Source organism: Gobio gobio, assembly GCF_949357685.1.
Source record: "Gobio gobio genome assembly, chromosome: 22".
NCBI classification, from domain to species: Eukaryota; Metazoa; Chordata; class Actinopteri; order Cypriniformes; family Gobionidae; genus Gobio; species Gobio gobio.
Genome location: NC_137118.1, coordinates 535,836 through 551,799, shown reverse-complemented (window position 1 = coordinate 551,799; position 15,964 = coordinate 535,836). Strand labels below are relative to the sequence as shown.

The window sequence follows — 15,964 nt, the reverse complement described above, 5'->3', positions numbered from 1 at the left end:
ATTATAAACATCACATTTTAAGCACACATTTAAAAACGACAAACCAGTCAATTTATTTTTTTTACCCCTTTTTGAGAATAGACGTGAACATAAACAAACTTACATGGCTGTAATTCAAGAATGTTTTGAGCTGTCAAAGGACCGTGATGAAGTTTTAATGTCTTTCATTCCAGCAATTCCCAAAGTGAGCGATCATTTCAAACGGTTGACGGTCCAACGGAATTTGAGAGGAATTCGCGCGCTTCAAATTCAAAAACGCTTCAAATAAACAACGGTTAAATAACGGTTTTATATCAACATTGGTCATGAATTAGTAGGGTGAATTCAGGGTGATTGGGACACTTTTCCCAAGTCTTCTCAATGGCAAAAAGTGTCCCAATCACTCTACGTATATTGTCGATGTACAGTCAGATATCGATCCCAATGGAAACACCTAATGTTGCTATGGTTACAGAGAACGCGACAGAAACGGGTTGTTTACGTTAAATATAAGCACATTTCAGACACCGATCCGTCTTTTTTCCTTCCTTTGAAGGGTTCAAGAATAGTTTTTGGAAACAAAGAAGCGTCAGATTTAATAATAATATAAGTAGTAAATTGTTCATGCAAGTCTTTCCTTTAATTTGTAATTTAAATTATTTATTTATTACATTTATATACATGACACTGGGTAGATTATTGCTGAAGTGAAAGCACTTTTAAAAAAAAAGTAAGTATGTGAACGTCATGGAAATGAAATGTAGCTAAATATTTTTTATTTAATACAAAATATATATTGTACAACATTTTTACTATAAAATCAAAGCTATATGTCTAACCAGGTCATGTTCCAAATTTGAAGTTGATAATGACCAAAATGTAAGATTTGTTATGGATTCTCCTGTAACATTTATGTCTAAATATCACAAAGTCACCAAATACGAGACTCAGGCCTTTCCGACGATATGCGTTTGGTCACGATTCGTAAAGGTTGATGATAAAGTAGTTGTAATATGACATCGCCAACTAGGGGAGGAGCTCTAGGATAATTTAGAGTACTGTTTCCATGGCAACGCAAGTCCGATTTAAAAACTATTTTGAGTTTGTTCGCTTTTGGAATGATACCAAAATATGATGATTACCAAAATATGTGATACGGAAAAGGCGATAAAAAAAAGTGCGGGACGCTTAAGCTCACTGGTCTTCATCTGGTTCGTGCAACATTTTCAAATGAGTAAATGCAGAAACGAAACCCGATTATAATTTCTTTATTTGGCCAAGAATCATCGGCCCCTTTTCAAAACCCAAATCTAATATAGCATGTCAAAGAAAAACAGAGATATTTCATTAGAAAATAAAAGCGTGTGTAAATCGTGTGTTGAGTGGAAGTGCTGGAGTTCTACTGGGTCTTGCGGTCGGGCTCCAGCCTCCAGGCCCCGGTGAGGTAGCGCAGGCGGATGAACACCAGATCCCGGCCCATCTGCAGCCAGCTCCAGAACGGCACCAGCTTAGAGCCTAAACGGGCCACAAACACGTCTTCATGACCTCAACCCTCGTTTCACACACTAATACCACAGTACTCAGTGTCATCATCATATCTCTGACCTTCGACCTCGGTCCAGTTCACAGCCACCTCCACCACTGGGATGTCCAGACACTGGGCGATGAAGAGCAGCTCCACATCAAACGCCCTGAGGGACACATCTCCATCAGACCCGATGCTCCACACTCTCCGCTCAGAACCCACACACACTCTAACGGCGGATATTACCCACAACACGTTTCACGCTGGACGAGGATTCGGTTAGAACTACAAACGCGGATACAAAGTGTTAAAAAACTACAAACATGGCGGATGTGCGAGTCTGCTGGTTAACCCTCTGGGGTTCTTCATTTATGGGTCACACTCAGGACCTACGGGTCAAAAATGACCCAGAGGGGGGGATTAAGAGAAAAAAGATTTGAGTAAAATCAATAAAATATATATTTTTTAAATAATATTTTTTTTAATAATTTTATGATTTATAATTAATATTTATGCAATAATTATGACCCATTTTTCCCCATTGAATATAATACAAAATGTATATATATATATAGATCAGTGCCATCCGGTGGACACATTGAGCATTTTTATCACGCAATAGCACATTTTTACCACTATAGTGGATCTTGCGTTTTATAAAATTTTTAAAAAAAATCGTGGCTTCATCGGAATGGTCCGAAACTTGGTGACTTTATTGGTACTTGGGATATGAACACACAAAACAATTGGGGACAGGATTTGAAAAGTCTAGTTTTTTTGTGTGCATACAATCTATAAATCAGCCAGGATGCAGAAAAAAGGTTATTTTCGTAAACGAAAACTGAAACTAAGACTAAAACTATTGGAACTGAAATAAAATAAAAAAATCATAATAATACGTTTTATCATATCCTAATTTAATCATAATTAAATTTTTGCCATGAATATAGCCTTAGATGCTGACATGGCATTAAATAAAACCATCTGTATTCCATTATTTTATTTTTATTATTATGATGTCTGCATAAGAACTCTTATCTGTGCAAACGTTAAACTTTGCTGAAATTAAAAATCTTGATTTGGTCTCTACACTGCGTTCTGGTAACTATAATTACTAAAACTGAAACTAAATATATAAAAACTAAATAGAAATGTGTTTACAATATAAAAACTAAATTAAAACTAGCAAAACAATTTATAAAACTAACTAAAACTAAACTGAAATTTAAAGCAAAATTGAAAACGATAATAAAATAAAAACTAATTCAAAAATGCAAAACTATAATAACCTTGCAGTGAAGGGGTGAATCTCTAAAACATCAAGAGTGCAAAACAGACAAAAACACACACACACACACACACATTAATGTGTGCCATTCCAAAAGCTAATTGTGTGTTTGTGTGTGTGTGTGTGAGTTTTTTTGTCTTGACCATGTTGATATATTTCAAATGTTTATTTCTTTTAATTTTGATGATTATAACTGACCACTAAGGAAAATCCCAAATTCAGTATCTCCGAAAATGAGAATATTGTGAAAAGGTTGAATATTGAAGACACCTGGTGCCACACTCTAATGAGCTGATGAACTCACAACACCTGCAAAGGCCTTTAAATGGTCTCTCAGTCTAGTTCTGTAGGCCACACAATCATGGGGAAGAAGCTGACCTGACAGCTGTCCAGAAGATGACCTTTGACCCCTTGCACAAGGAGGGCAAGACACATAAGGCCATTGCGAAGAGGCTGGCTGTTCTCAGAGCTCTGTGTCCAAGCACATTAATAGAGAGGCGAAGGGAAGGAAAAGATGTGCTAGAAAAAAGTGTAGAAGCAGTAGGGATAACAGCACCCTGGAGAGGATTGAGAAACAAAACCCATTCAAAAATGTGGAGGAGATTCACAAAGAGTGGACTGGAGCTGGAGTCAGTGCTTCAAGAACCACTACACACAGACGTATGACAGACATGGGTTTCAGCTGTCGCACTCTTGACCAACAGACAGCGTCAGAAGCGTCTCGCCTGGGCTAAAGACAGACAGGACTGGACTGAGTGGCCAGAGTTATGTTCTCTGATGAAGTCAATCAGGGTCCAGAGTCTGGAGGAAGAGAGGAGAGACACACAATCCACACTGCTGGAGCTCCAGTGTAAAGTTTCCACAGTCAGTGATGGTTTGGGGTGCCATGTCATGCGCTGGTGTTGGTCCACTGTGTTTCCTGAGGTCAGAGGTCAACGCAGGCGTACAGCAGGAAGTTTTAGAGCACTTGATGCTTCGTGCTGCTGAATTTGGGATTTTCCTATGTTGTCAGTTATAATCATCAAAATTAAAAGAAATAAACATTTGAAATATATCAGTCTGTGTGTAATGAATGAATATCATTTGCAAGTTTCACTTTTTGAATGGAATTAGTGAAATAAATAAACTTTTTGATGATATTCTAATTACATGAGCAGCACCTGTACATATGGGGTTCAGAATTAGGCGTGGCAAAATGGCTCGATAGCGCCACCTACAACATTTCCCCGAAGTGCCCCAGCTTTTACATTCCCAGCCCGCTCTACACCTCGGGTGATATGGAGACTCATTATCACAGCTCGTCCTCACCAGCGCTCCACATGAAGGCTGGAGAAGGTTTTCAAGGCCGCCTCGCGGGTGAAGAGCTTGAAGCCACACTGGGTGTCTTTAATCCCTCTCACACAGAAGAACCACACCAGGAAGTGGAACCCGTACATCAGAAGCGTCCGGAAGGCAGAGCGCTGAGGAACACACACACACACACACACACACACACTGAGGATGAATCTCTCATGAGCAATACACTCCACATCTGGAGAAGCGGGTTTACCTGAGCCACGGACTCCTCCTCCAGGTGAGCTCTGGATCCGCAGGAGATGGCCATGTTACCCTGAGCAGAAGAGCAGAGCCCGGTCAGAGGCTTTAGGCCAGGACAGGTTTTAGACTGATGTGTGTGTGACTCTGAGGTGTGTGAAATGCTGTGTTTATGGGATGTGCAGTCTCACAGGCTTCTCGCTGACGCTCTGAAGAGCCTCTTCCACCTTCTCAATGTCAGCAAATTTGGTGGCTCCGTCCGCATCAGCCATGAGAACGAGCTGCCCACGACAGCTCAGAGCTCCCTGACACACACACACACACACACACACACACACACACACACACACACACACACACACACACACACACACACACACACACACACACACACACTTAAACTGCTTCAGCGTTTATGAATTCATTAGTTTGAGACTGAGAGAAAAAGAAAGAGTGATGAAGAGCAGGAATTGACAAATAATCTACATCTTCAAAGCCATTATCATCTAATTTTTTGCCTTCAAAAATCTTGAAATGTACAAATGCAGATCCTGAATAGGCCTGTCGCGATAGTCAATAAATCAATTAAAGGCAAACTCCGGTGGAAACTGAACCCAGTGGTGATTAACACATGGTCACGAGCAGATCGTTCTCTGGGATGCGTTTTCATGAAGATCGAATGTAAAGAGTTTTATCTCTAAAAACAGATGAGCTTATAACGCTAGTCTATGGGGCATATAAGTCAAATTATATTAAAAAAAACATTAAAAACGTATTAATCGTGATTAATTACAGAAAAAAAGTGATTAATTTTTTAATGGATTCCCAGCTCTACCTCAAACACAATCATCCGCTGCAGTTTTCCAGCTGTTTATTCATTGGTTTGTTAACAGACTGAGAGTTTATTGTTTTGGTTGTTTTGTTCATTTATTGTGGATATTTAAAATGCTTTCCGTTTTCAGTGTTAAATAGTCTTTAGAAATAAAAATGTATTGATCTTTGAAAAGGTGTCCCTGCATTATTATGCCATTATCCTTATTTTAGATGAAAATGGTCTCAGAACGACAATATTATAGTTTATCGAAAATCGTTTCTTGGCCGATTTATCGTCCAGTAAAATTTGTTATCGTGACAGGCCTAATCCTGAATATCCTCAGGGAGCATCCGCCCTCCATCCGCCCTCCATCCGCCCCGCACACCCCTACCCATCCGCCCTCCATCCGCCCTCCATCCACCCTCCATCCGCCCCGCACACCCCTACCCATCCGCCCTCCATCCGCCCTCCATCCACCCTCCATCCGCCCTCCATCCGCCCTCCATCTGCCCCGCACACCCCTACCCATCCGCCCTCCATCCGCCCTCCATCCACCCTCCATCCGCCCCGCACACCCCTACCCATCCGCTCTCCATCCGCCCTCCATCCACCCTCCATCCGCCCCGCACACCCCTACCCATCCGCCCTCCATCCGCCCTCCATCCACCCTCCATCCGCCCCGCACACCCCTACCCATCCGCCCTCCATCCGCCCTCCATCCGCCCCGCACACCCCTACCCATCCGCCCTCCATCCGCCCTGCACACCCCTACCCATCCGCCCTCCATCCGCCCCGCACACCCCTACCCATCCGCCCTCCATCCGCCCCGCACACCCCTACCCATCCGCCCTCCATCCGCCCTCCATCCGCCCCGCACACCCCTACCCATCCGCCCTCCATCCGCCCTGCACACCCCTACCCATCCGCCCTCCATCCGCCCTGCACACCCCTACCCATCCGCCCTCCATCCGCCCTCCATCCGCCCCGCACACCCCTACCCATCCGCCCCGCACACCCCTACCCATCCGCTCTCCATCCGCTCTCCATCCGCCCCGCACACCCCTACCCATCCGCCCTCCATCCGCCCCGCACACCCCTACCCATCCGCCCTCCATCCGCCCTGCACACCCCTACCCATCCGCCCTCCATCCGCCCTGCACACCCCTACCCATCCGCTCTCCATCCGCCCCGCACACCCCTACCCATCCGCCCTCCATCCGCCCCGCACACCCCTACCCATCCGCCCTCCATCTGCCCCGCACACCCCTACCCATCCGCTCTCCATCCGCCCCGCACACCCCTACCCATCCGCCCTCCATCCGCCCCGCACACCCCTACCCATCCGCCCTCCATCTGCCCCGCACACCCCTACCCATCCGCCCTCCATCTGCTCTCCATCCGCCCCGCACACCCCTACCCATCCGCCCTCCATCCGCCCCGCACACCCCTACCCATCTGCTCTCCATCCGCCCCGCACACCCCTACCCATCCGCCCTCCATCCGCCCCGCACACCCCTACCCATCCGCTCTCCATCCGCCCCGCACACCCCTACCCATCCGCCCTCCATCCGCCCCGCACACCCCTACCCATCCGCTCTCCATCCGCCCCGCACACCCCTACCCATCCGCCCTCCATCCGCCCTGCACACCCCTACCCATCCGCTCTCCATCCGCCCTGCACACCCCTACCCATCCGCCCTCCATCCGCCCCGCACACCCCTACCCATCCGCCCTGCACACCCCTACCCATCCGCTCTCCATCCGCCCTGCACACCCCTACCCATCCGCCCTCCATCCGCCCCGCACACCCCTACCCATCCGCCCTGCACACCCCTACCCATCCGCCCTCCATCCGCCCCGCACACCCCTACCCATCCGCCCCGCACACCCCTACCCATCCGCTCTCCATCCGCCCTGCACACCCCTACCCATCCGCCCTGCACACCCCTACCCATCCGCCCTGCACACCCCTACCCATCCGCCCTGCACACCCCTACCCATCCGCCCTGCACACCCCTACCCATCCGCCCTCCATCCGCCCTGCACACCCCTACCCATCCGCCCTGCACACCCCTACCCATCCGCTCTCCATCCGCCCCGCACACCCCTACCCATCCGCTCTCCATCCGCCCCTGCACACCCCTACCCATCCGCCCTCCATCTGCCCCGCACACCCCTACCCATCCACCCTCCATCCGCCCCTGCACACCCCTACCCATCCGCTCTCCATCCGCCCTGCACACCCCTACCCATCCGCTCTCCATCCGCCCTGCACACCCCTACCCATCCGCCCTGCACACCCCTACCCATCCGCCCTCCATCCGCCCTGCACACCCCTACCCATCCGCTCTCCATCCGCCCCGCACACCCCTACCCATCCGCCCTGCACACCCCTACCCATCCGCCCTGCACACCCCTACCCATCCGCTCTCCATCCGCCCTGCACACCCCTACCCATCCGCCCTGCACACCCCTACCCATCCGCTCTCCATCCGCCCTGCACACCCCTACCCATCCGCTCTCCATCCGCCCCGCACACCCCTACCCATCCGCCCTCCATCCGCCCCGCACACCCCTACCCATCCGCCCTCCATCTGCCCCGCACACCCCTACCCATCCGCTCTCCATCCGCCCCGCACACCCCTACCCATCCGCCCTCCATCCGCCCCGCACACCCCTACCCATCCGCCCTCCATCCGCCCCGCACACCCCTACCCATCCGCCCTCCATCCGCCCCGCACACCCCTACCCATCCGCCCTCCATCTGCCCCGCACACCCCTACCCATCCGCCCTCCATCTGCTCTCCATCCGCCCCGCACACCCCTACCCATCCGCCCTCCATCCGCCCCGCACACCTCTACCCATCCGCCCTCCATCCGCCCCGCACACCTCTACCCATCCGCCCTCCATCCGCCCCGCACACCCCTACCCATCCGCCCTCCATCCGCCCCGCACACCCCTACCCATCCGCCCTCCATCCGCCCCGCACACCCCTACCCATCCGCCCTCCATCCGCCCCGCACACCCCTACCCATCCGCCCTCCATCCGCCCCGCACACCCCTACCCATCCGCCCTCCATCCGCCCCGCACACCCCTACCCATCCGCCCTCCATCCGCCCCGCACACCCCTACCCATCCGCCCTCCATCCGCCCCGCACACCTCTACCCATCCGCCCTCCATCCGCCCCGCACACCCCTACCCATCCGCCCTCCATCCGCCCCGCACACCCCTACCCATCCGCCCTCCATCCGCCCCGCACACCCCTACCCATCCGCCCTCCATCCGCCCCGCACACCCCTACCCATCCGCCCTCCATCCGCCCCGCACACCCCTACCCATCCGCCCTCCATCCGCCCCGCACACCCCTACCCATCCGCCCTCCATCCGCCCCGCACACCCCTACCCATCCGCCCTCCATCCGCCCTGCACACCCCTACCCATCCGCCCTCCATCCGCCCTGCACACCCCTACCCATCCGCCCTCCATCCGCCCCGCACACCTCTACCCATCCGCCCTCCATCCGCCCCGCACACCCCTACCCATCCGCCCTCCATCCGCCCCGCACACCCCTACCCATCCGCCCTCCATCCGCCCCGCACACCCCTACCCATCCGCCCTCCATCCGCCCCGCACACCCCTACCCATCCGCCCTCCATCCGCCCCGCACACCCCTACCCATCCGCCCTGCACACCCCTACCCATCCGCCCTCCATCCGCCCTGCACACCCCTACCCATCCGCCCTCCATCCGCCCTGCACACCCCTACCCATCCGCCCTCCATCCGCCCTGCACACCCCTACCCATCCGCCCTCCATCCGCCCCGCACACCCCTACCCATCCGCCCTCCATCCGCCCTTACCATCCGAACTGCTCCGCCTTTTCCTCGGTTCTCCACCAACGTCAGAACTCTCACTTTCTGTCCGCCATACTTCTTTGTGTATTTCATGGCAACCTGAGGACACACACGGTCAAGCGTTCAGTTTAACCACACTTTATTCACACCGATTAGGCATAACATTATGACCCGTCTCTGATGGACTCCTCTAGACCCCTGAAGGTGTGCTGTGGTATCTGGCACTAAGATGTTAGCAGCAGATCCTTTAAGTCCTGTAAGTTGCGTGGTGGATCGGACTTGTTTATTCAGCTCATCCCACAGATGCTCGATTGGCTTGAGATCTGAGGAATTTGGATTCAAACTCGTTGTTGTGCTCCTCAAAGCATTCCTGAAGCATTTGTGCTTTGTGTGGCGCATTATCTGCTGAAAGAGCCACAGCCACAGGGAAAACCGTCTCCATGAGCGGCTGGACATGGGCTCAACAATGCTGAGGTAGGTGAGACGGGTCAGAGTCACATCACATGATGGAGGACCCAAGGTTTCCCAGCAGAACATTGGCCAAAGCATCACTGCCTCCGCCGCCACGCCTTCTTCCCATAATGCACCTGGTGCCATGTGTTCCCCAGGTGAGCCACGCACGTAATCTTCGCTCCCCACGGGCATCAAAGAGCTGCAGTTCTGGAGATGTTCTGACCCAGTCTCTAGCCGTCACAATCTGGCCCTTGTCAAACTGGCTCAAATCCTTACGCTTGCCCATTTTTCCTGCTTCTAACACATCAACTCTGAGGACAACATGTTCACTTGCTGCCTAATATATCCCACCCACTAACAGATCATCAGTGTTACTCACCGGTCATAATGTTATGCCTGATGGTGTATATTATAATGAATAATAGATGTAAAACTACCTCTGTAGTTTTGTCTTTGCTGCCATCATCTACCACAATAACCTCATATGTGAATGACGGATTCTCCTTCTGTGAGGACAGAGAGTTAGAGAGTCAGCAGTGCCATCTACTGGAGAAACGCTGCATGTGTTTACACTTTAAATTATGAATGTATAATTATTTTATGTACATTATACTTTATATTTTAAGTACATATGTAATAATCATTATCACAAACATTTCAGACAGGAAAACAGCAGCATTAATAATTAATCTATGACTCTGGCTGATGTGAATAACGCACCTGTCTCTTCTCCAGGTACTCCATGGCTTCATCCATCATTACAGGCACTGACACACACACACACACACACACACACACACACACACACACACACACACACACACACACACACACACACACACACACACACAACAAGAGATTCATGGTTAGTCTATGTTTAAATATTATTTTAATTTCATATGTTGATTATGAAAAGTGAGCAGCATGAGTAATCAGAGGCGCTTATGTCTGGGGACATGATTTTGAGCACTTCATTGAATTGTGTTTTCTAGAAAGACTTTCTTTAAAATTAATTTTGTTTTGCATAAATTGTATTTTAATTTTGATCAATATTTAATCACCTATTTGGCTGTATATTTAATAAATAAGAAGCAAACCAAGATCGTCGGGAATGGGTTGACGTGCATAACTGGCCTTTGAGTAAGTGTTAGAGTTAGAGTGGGGTTAGAGTTAGAGTGGGGTTAGAGTTAGAGTGGGGTTAGAGTTAGAGTGGGGTTAGAGTTAGAGTGGGGTTAGAGTTAGAGTGGGGTTAGAGTTAGAGTGGGGTTAGAGTTAGAGTGGGGTTAGGGTTAGGCAACTATAAACTATAGCGTCTTTCTGTTTTATTACAACCCCAAATCAGAAAAAGTTGGGACAGTATGGAAAACGCAAAAAAAAAAAAAAGAAGTGATTTCTAAATTTACTTTGACTTGTATTTCATTGCAGACAATATGAACACAAAATATTTCATGTTTTGTCTGGTCAACTTCATGTCATTTGTAAATATGCATCCTTTCCTGTCATTCAGACCTGCAACACATTTCAAAAAAAGTTGGCACACTTTGTAATTCTCATTCTCTATTCTCTACAGGTCGGGACTGAGGCAGGCCAGTCAAGTACCCGAACCCTCTTCCTCCGCAGCCAGGACTGCAGAATGTGTGCAGAATGTGCTTTTGCATTGTCTTGTTGAAATATGCATGGACGTCCCTGGAAAAGATGTCTTCTTGAAGGCAGCATATTATGCTCCAAAATCTCTCTGTACTTTTCAGCATTAATGGAGCCTTCACAGAAGTGCAAGTTACCTTTGCCAAGGGCACTGACACAACCCCATACCATGACTGACCCTGGCTTCTGGACTTGTTGCTGGTAACAGTCTGGATGATCCTTTTCTTCTTTGGTCCGGAGCACACGGCGTCCATTCCTCCCAAAAAATACCTGAAATACTGCTTCATCTGAGCACAGTACACGTTTCCACTGTGTGATGGTCCATCCCAGATGCCTCGAGCCCAGAGAAGTCGACGGCGCTTCTGGACACTGTTAACATAGGGCTTCCTTTTGGCACAGTACAGTTTAACTGGCATTTGTGGATGTAACTACGTATTGTGGTACTTGACAAAGGTTTGCCAAAGTAGTCCTGAGCCCATGTGGTGATATGGCTTCTAGATGATGACGATTCTTGATGCAGTGCCGCCTGAGGGATCGGAGGTCACGGTTGTTCAGCTTAGGCTTGCGCCCTTGTCCTTTACGCACTGAAATTCCTCCAGATTCCTTGAATCTTTTAATTATGTTATGCACTGTTGAATGTGAAATATCCAAATCTCTTCCTATCTTTCTTTGAGGAACATTGTTTTTAAACATTTCAATAATTTTCTCACGTATTTGTTGGCAAACTGGCGATCCTCGGCCCATCTTTGCTCCTAAAGGATTAGACCTTTCTTGGATGCTGCTTTTGTACCAAATCATAATTACAATCACCTGTTGACATCACCTGTTTCAAATCACATCATTATTTAACCATTTTACCTCATTACTAGCCCTAAACTGCTCCTGTCCCAACTTTTTTTGAAATGTGTTGCAGGTCTGAATGACAGGAAAGGATGCATATTTACAAATGACATGAAGTTGACCAGACAAAACATGAAATATTTTGTGTTCATATTGTCTGCAATGAAATACAAGTCAAAGTAAATTTAGAAAGCACTTCTTTTTTTATTTATTTGCGTTTTCCATACTGTCCCAACTTTTTCTGATTTGGGGTTGTAAATTTCTTAAATATATGTCTTAATTACAGTGGGCCTAGAGATAGTTATGATATTTGTGTCTGCACCGGGTCCGTCATTATAAAGTTACGCCACTTTCCTTATTAAGAGAAAATATATGTATATATTAATGACAATAAGATCTGGTTATTAGACATATTTGAGTGGAACAGGCCGTGTGTGAGAGCAATGCGTGACCAGCGGAAAAACTGTTTCCAGTGCAGTTTTAAGATAAATTGCCTTTTTCGAACTGCCTGTAAAACCACCTCATGCGAGCGTAAACACTTTTTTGCGATATATGGGAGTTTTTGCGACATTGACGTGTTTCCATTGGCCGTTTTTAAATTCACAATTTCAATTTTTATCTTGCGTATAGAATAATTTGTGAATGTGATGCATGTGAACATCAAAGTGAAAATAAAGTGCATTTCCAACTCTGAGCTCAGTCCCCAAGTAAATGCGGTTATTAAATAAACACAAAGCAAAAGCAGTTGTGCGATGTCCCACTGTTCAAAGCAGAGTTACGCAACTGCTCAAGGTGTAGCACATCATCATCATCTCTTAAACGGTTCTCTGAGGGAAACATGAAGAGTTTCACCACAGCCATCCTGGATGCACGTTATAAGAGTCTTGTTGCCATAGATACGCACAACACTAACACTTATGCTGCGTTCATCCTAAACGTGAATAGAGCGGCAAATTCGCGTCTAGTTTGACACTTGACTTTGAATGCATTCAAGCGTTTGAAGTGAAATTGACGCGCGTCCTTTTGCTCTTTTCACAGTGGTTGTGCTGCTGCGAAATTGAAGAATACTGTTATTGTGTCACGTAATGTAGTTTTAAGAGTTGTTCAGTGGAGAATGTAGTGGTTTAAAGCTCAAATCGGTGGTTTATTTGTAAAGATGGCGTCTATTTAAAGATGTTGTGAGATCCCGCCTGAAACAGCCTCACCTCAGCTAGTCCTCCTGACTTTAGCCGCTGATAAACCAGACATGTTTAAATCCACAATCTATAGCTTCGGTTCTATTATATCAAACATATAAAGAAGTTAATGACTTGTTATAACGTCAAACGACTTCTTTAATTCTGTGAGTTTTTCTTCATCTCATTCAGAAATGTCCGCATGACTGCAAGTGTTCAGTGTCAGTGGTTGCGATGTGTGTGTGTGTGTGTGTGTGTGTGTGTGTGTGTGTGTGTGTGTGTGTGTGTGTGTTCTTTCATCGCTAAGATGGTCCAAAGCGTTCTCCATATCCCTAAAAACTCTTCTTGCACATAACGATCTTCAGCTGGTCCATAAACTCAGCCATGTCGTCTTATTTTTGTCCATGTTACAATTTCCAAACCTTAAAGGTCCCATGGCATGAAAATGTCATTTTATGAGGTTTTCAACATTAATATTAATAGTTCCCGTCGCCTGAATATGGTCCCCAAGTGGATAGAAATGTTGATGGTGTAAAGCGAGTTCTGGCTGTCTTTCTCTGCCTTTGAGAAAATGAGCTCAGACAAGCTGATCTGGGATTTTCCTGTTATGACGTCATACCAGGAAAGGTTACCGCCCCTTCCTCTGCGACATAATCGAACACTCATTTCAAATGCAAAGATGTCAGCCAATCACAACAGTGGGCGTTTTCACTCAAGTCTCACAGCAGACACGCCTCTTGAAGCAGGGCCTTCAGCCACAGGGGTAATAACAGTTTAGAAAAAATGCCTTTTATTTCTAAATTATGAATTTTTTTAATGTAAAAATCATACTAACAATATAAGTACTCCTTAGGAAACATTATAAAGTAATAGAAAAATGCCATGCCATTGGAGCTTTAAGTTATACTGGGAAATGAGCGTTAAGGGGTTTATGCAACACAACGCTTTTTAAGGGATTATGGAAGTGAAAAAACAGCATTTAAGGGGAATTCGTTTCACTTACAGAAACGCTTCAGGAAGATTTGAGGGTTTTTCTGCAACACCCTTAGGTTTACGGGAAACATGAGAACGAACTGAAGGGGAAAATCACACTTCAGGTGCTTAAGCAACCGCGCCCTGAGCCTCTGGATGAGGACAAGAGTCATAAACACCATCAACACTCACATCTGAGCTCCTCATTATATGCAGGCACAACCACGGACAGCTCCAGCGAGGGCGGGTCCTTCAGACTGGGGAAACATTCCCTCTGGCCGTCTGCAGACAGGAAGTGCTTCTCCTGCTCACAGCGGGTCTGATCCGCCATCTTAGCACTGACATGAGCAATCAACACAACCTGCAGAGGAGACACACAAACTATGAGGACACACAACCTGCAGAGGAGACACACAAACTATGAGGAGGACACACAACCTGCAGAGGAGACACACAAACTATGAGGACACACAACCTGCAGAGGAGACACACAAACTATGAGGAGGACACACAACCTGCAGAGGAGACACACAACCTGAGATGAGGACACACACAACCTGAAGAGGAGACACACAAACTATGAGGACACACAACCTGCAGAGGAGACACACAAACTATGAGGACACACAACCTGCAGAGGAGACACACAAACTATGAGGACACACAACCTGCAGAGGAGACACACAAACTATGAGGACACACAACCTGCAGAGGAGACACACAAACTATGAGGACACACAACCTGAAGAGGAGACACACAAACTATGAGGACACACAACCTGCAGAGGAGACACACAAACTATGAGGACACACAACCTGCAGAGGAGACACACAAACTATGAGGACACACAACCTGCAGAGGAGACACACAAACTATGAGGACACACAACCTATGAGGACACACAACCTGCAGAGGAGACACACAAACTATGAGGAGGACACACAACCTATGAGGACACACAACCTGCAGAGGAGACACACAAACTATGAGGACACACAACCTGCAGAGGAGACACACAAACTATGAGGAGGACACACAACCTGCAGAGGACACACAACCTGCAGAGGAGACACACAAACTATGAGGAGGACACACAACCTGAAGAGGAGACACAACCTGCAGAGGAGACACACAAACTATGAGGAGGACACACAACCTGCAGAGGAGACACACAAACTATGAGGACACACAACCTGCAGAGGAGACACACAAACTATGAGGAGGACACACAACCTGCAGAGGAGACACACAAACTATGAGGAGGACACACAACCTGCAGAGGAGACACACAAACTATGAGGACACACAACCTGCAGAGGAGACACACAAACTATGAGGACACACAACCTGAAGAGGAGACACACAACCTGAAGAGGACACACAACCTGCAGAGGAGACACACAAACTATGAGGAGGACACACAACCTGAAGAGGAGACACACAAACTATGAGGAGGACACACAACCTGCAGAGGAGACACAACCTGCAGAGGAGACTAGGGGTGCACCGATCCGACTTTTTCAGTCCCGATACCGATACCGATGCCTGGGCTTTGTGTATCTGTCGATACCCGATACCGATCCGATATATTGTTGAATTAATAATACACTGTATATCTTCCACCTTATACCTTCCTTGAAGAGACTAAAGGCACCAGACTTTACTAACTAAACATAACTAAGACAAAATAACAGATGTATGTAAGGTGTTGAATTCTTATTTATTTAAAAAACAATTGTGCATTCAAATCTAAAATAGAATGTAATCTAACTTCTTTAAATAAATAAAATGTAGCAGTGGAAACAAAAAACAGTGTATTGGTCAAACATACAATAGTAATCTGACAGTTACCAAACATTTTTTACACTACAGATAATTGTTTTG

General features: G+C 47.7%; 1 protein-coding gene across 3 annotated transcripts in view; it reads right to left on the bottom strand.

The window, feature by feature from the left end:
* Window positions 1-1,231: 1,231 nt before the first annotated feature.
* alg5 (ALG5 dolichyl-phosphate beta-glucosyltransferase) overlaps window positions 1,232-15,964 on the bottom strand; it is a 30,450-nt gene continuing 15,717 nt past the window's right edge. For all 3 annotated transcript variants that reach the window (XM_079804351.1, XM_079804350.1, XM_079804352.1), the window contains exons 3-11: window positions 14,272-14,440; window positions 10,169-10,215; window positions 9,886-9,954; window positions 9,002-9,094; window positions 4,517-4,630; window positions 4,342-4,401; window positions 4,101-4,252; window positions 1,585-1,670; window positions 1,232-1,494 (exon numbers count right to left, since the gene is read on the bottom strand). In XM_079804351.1, coding sequence (XP_079660477.1) covers window positions 1,379-1,494; window positions 1,585-1,670; window positions 4,101-4,252; window positions 4,342-4,401; window positions 4,517-4,630; window positions 9,002-9,094; window positions 9,886-9,954; window positions 10,169-10,215; window positions 14,272-14,440 — 906 coding nt within the window. In that variant the 3' untranslated portion in view covers window positions 1,232-1,378. The remainder of the gene's footprint in view (window positions 1,495-1,584; window positions 1,671-4,100; window positions 4,253-4,341; window positions 4,402-4,516; window positions 4,631-9,001; window positions 9,095-9,885; window positions 9,955-10,168; window positions 10,216-14,271; window positions 14,441-15,964) is intronic.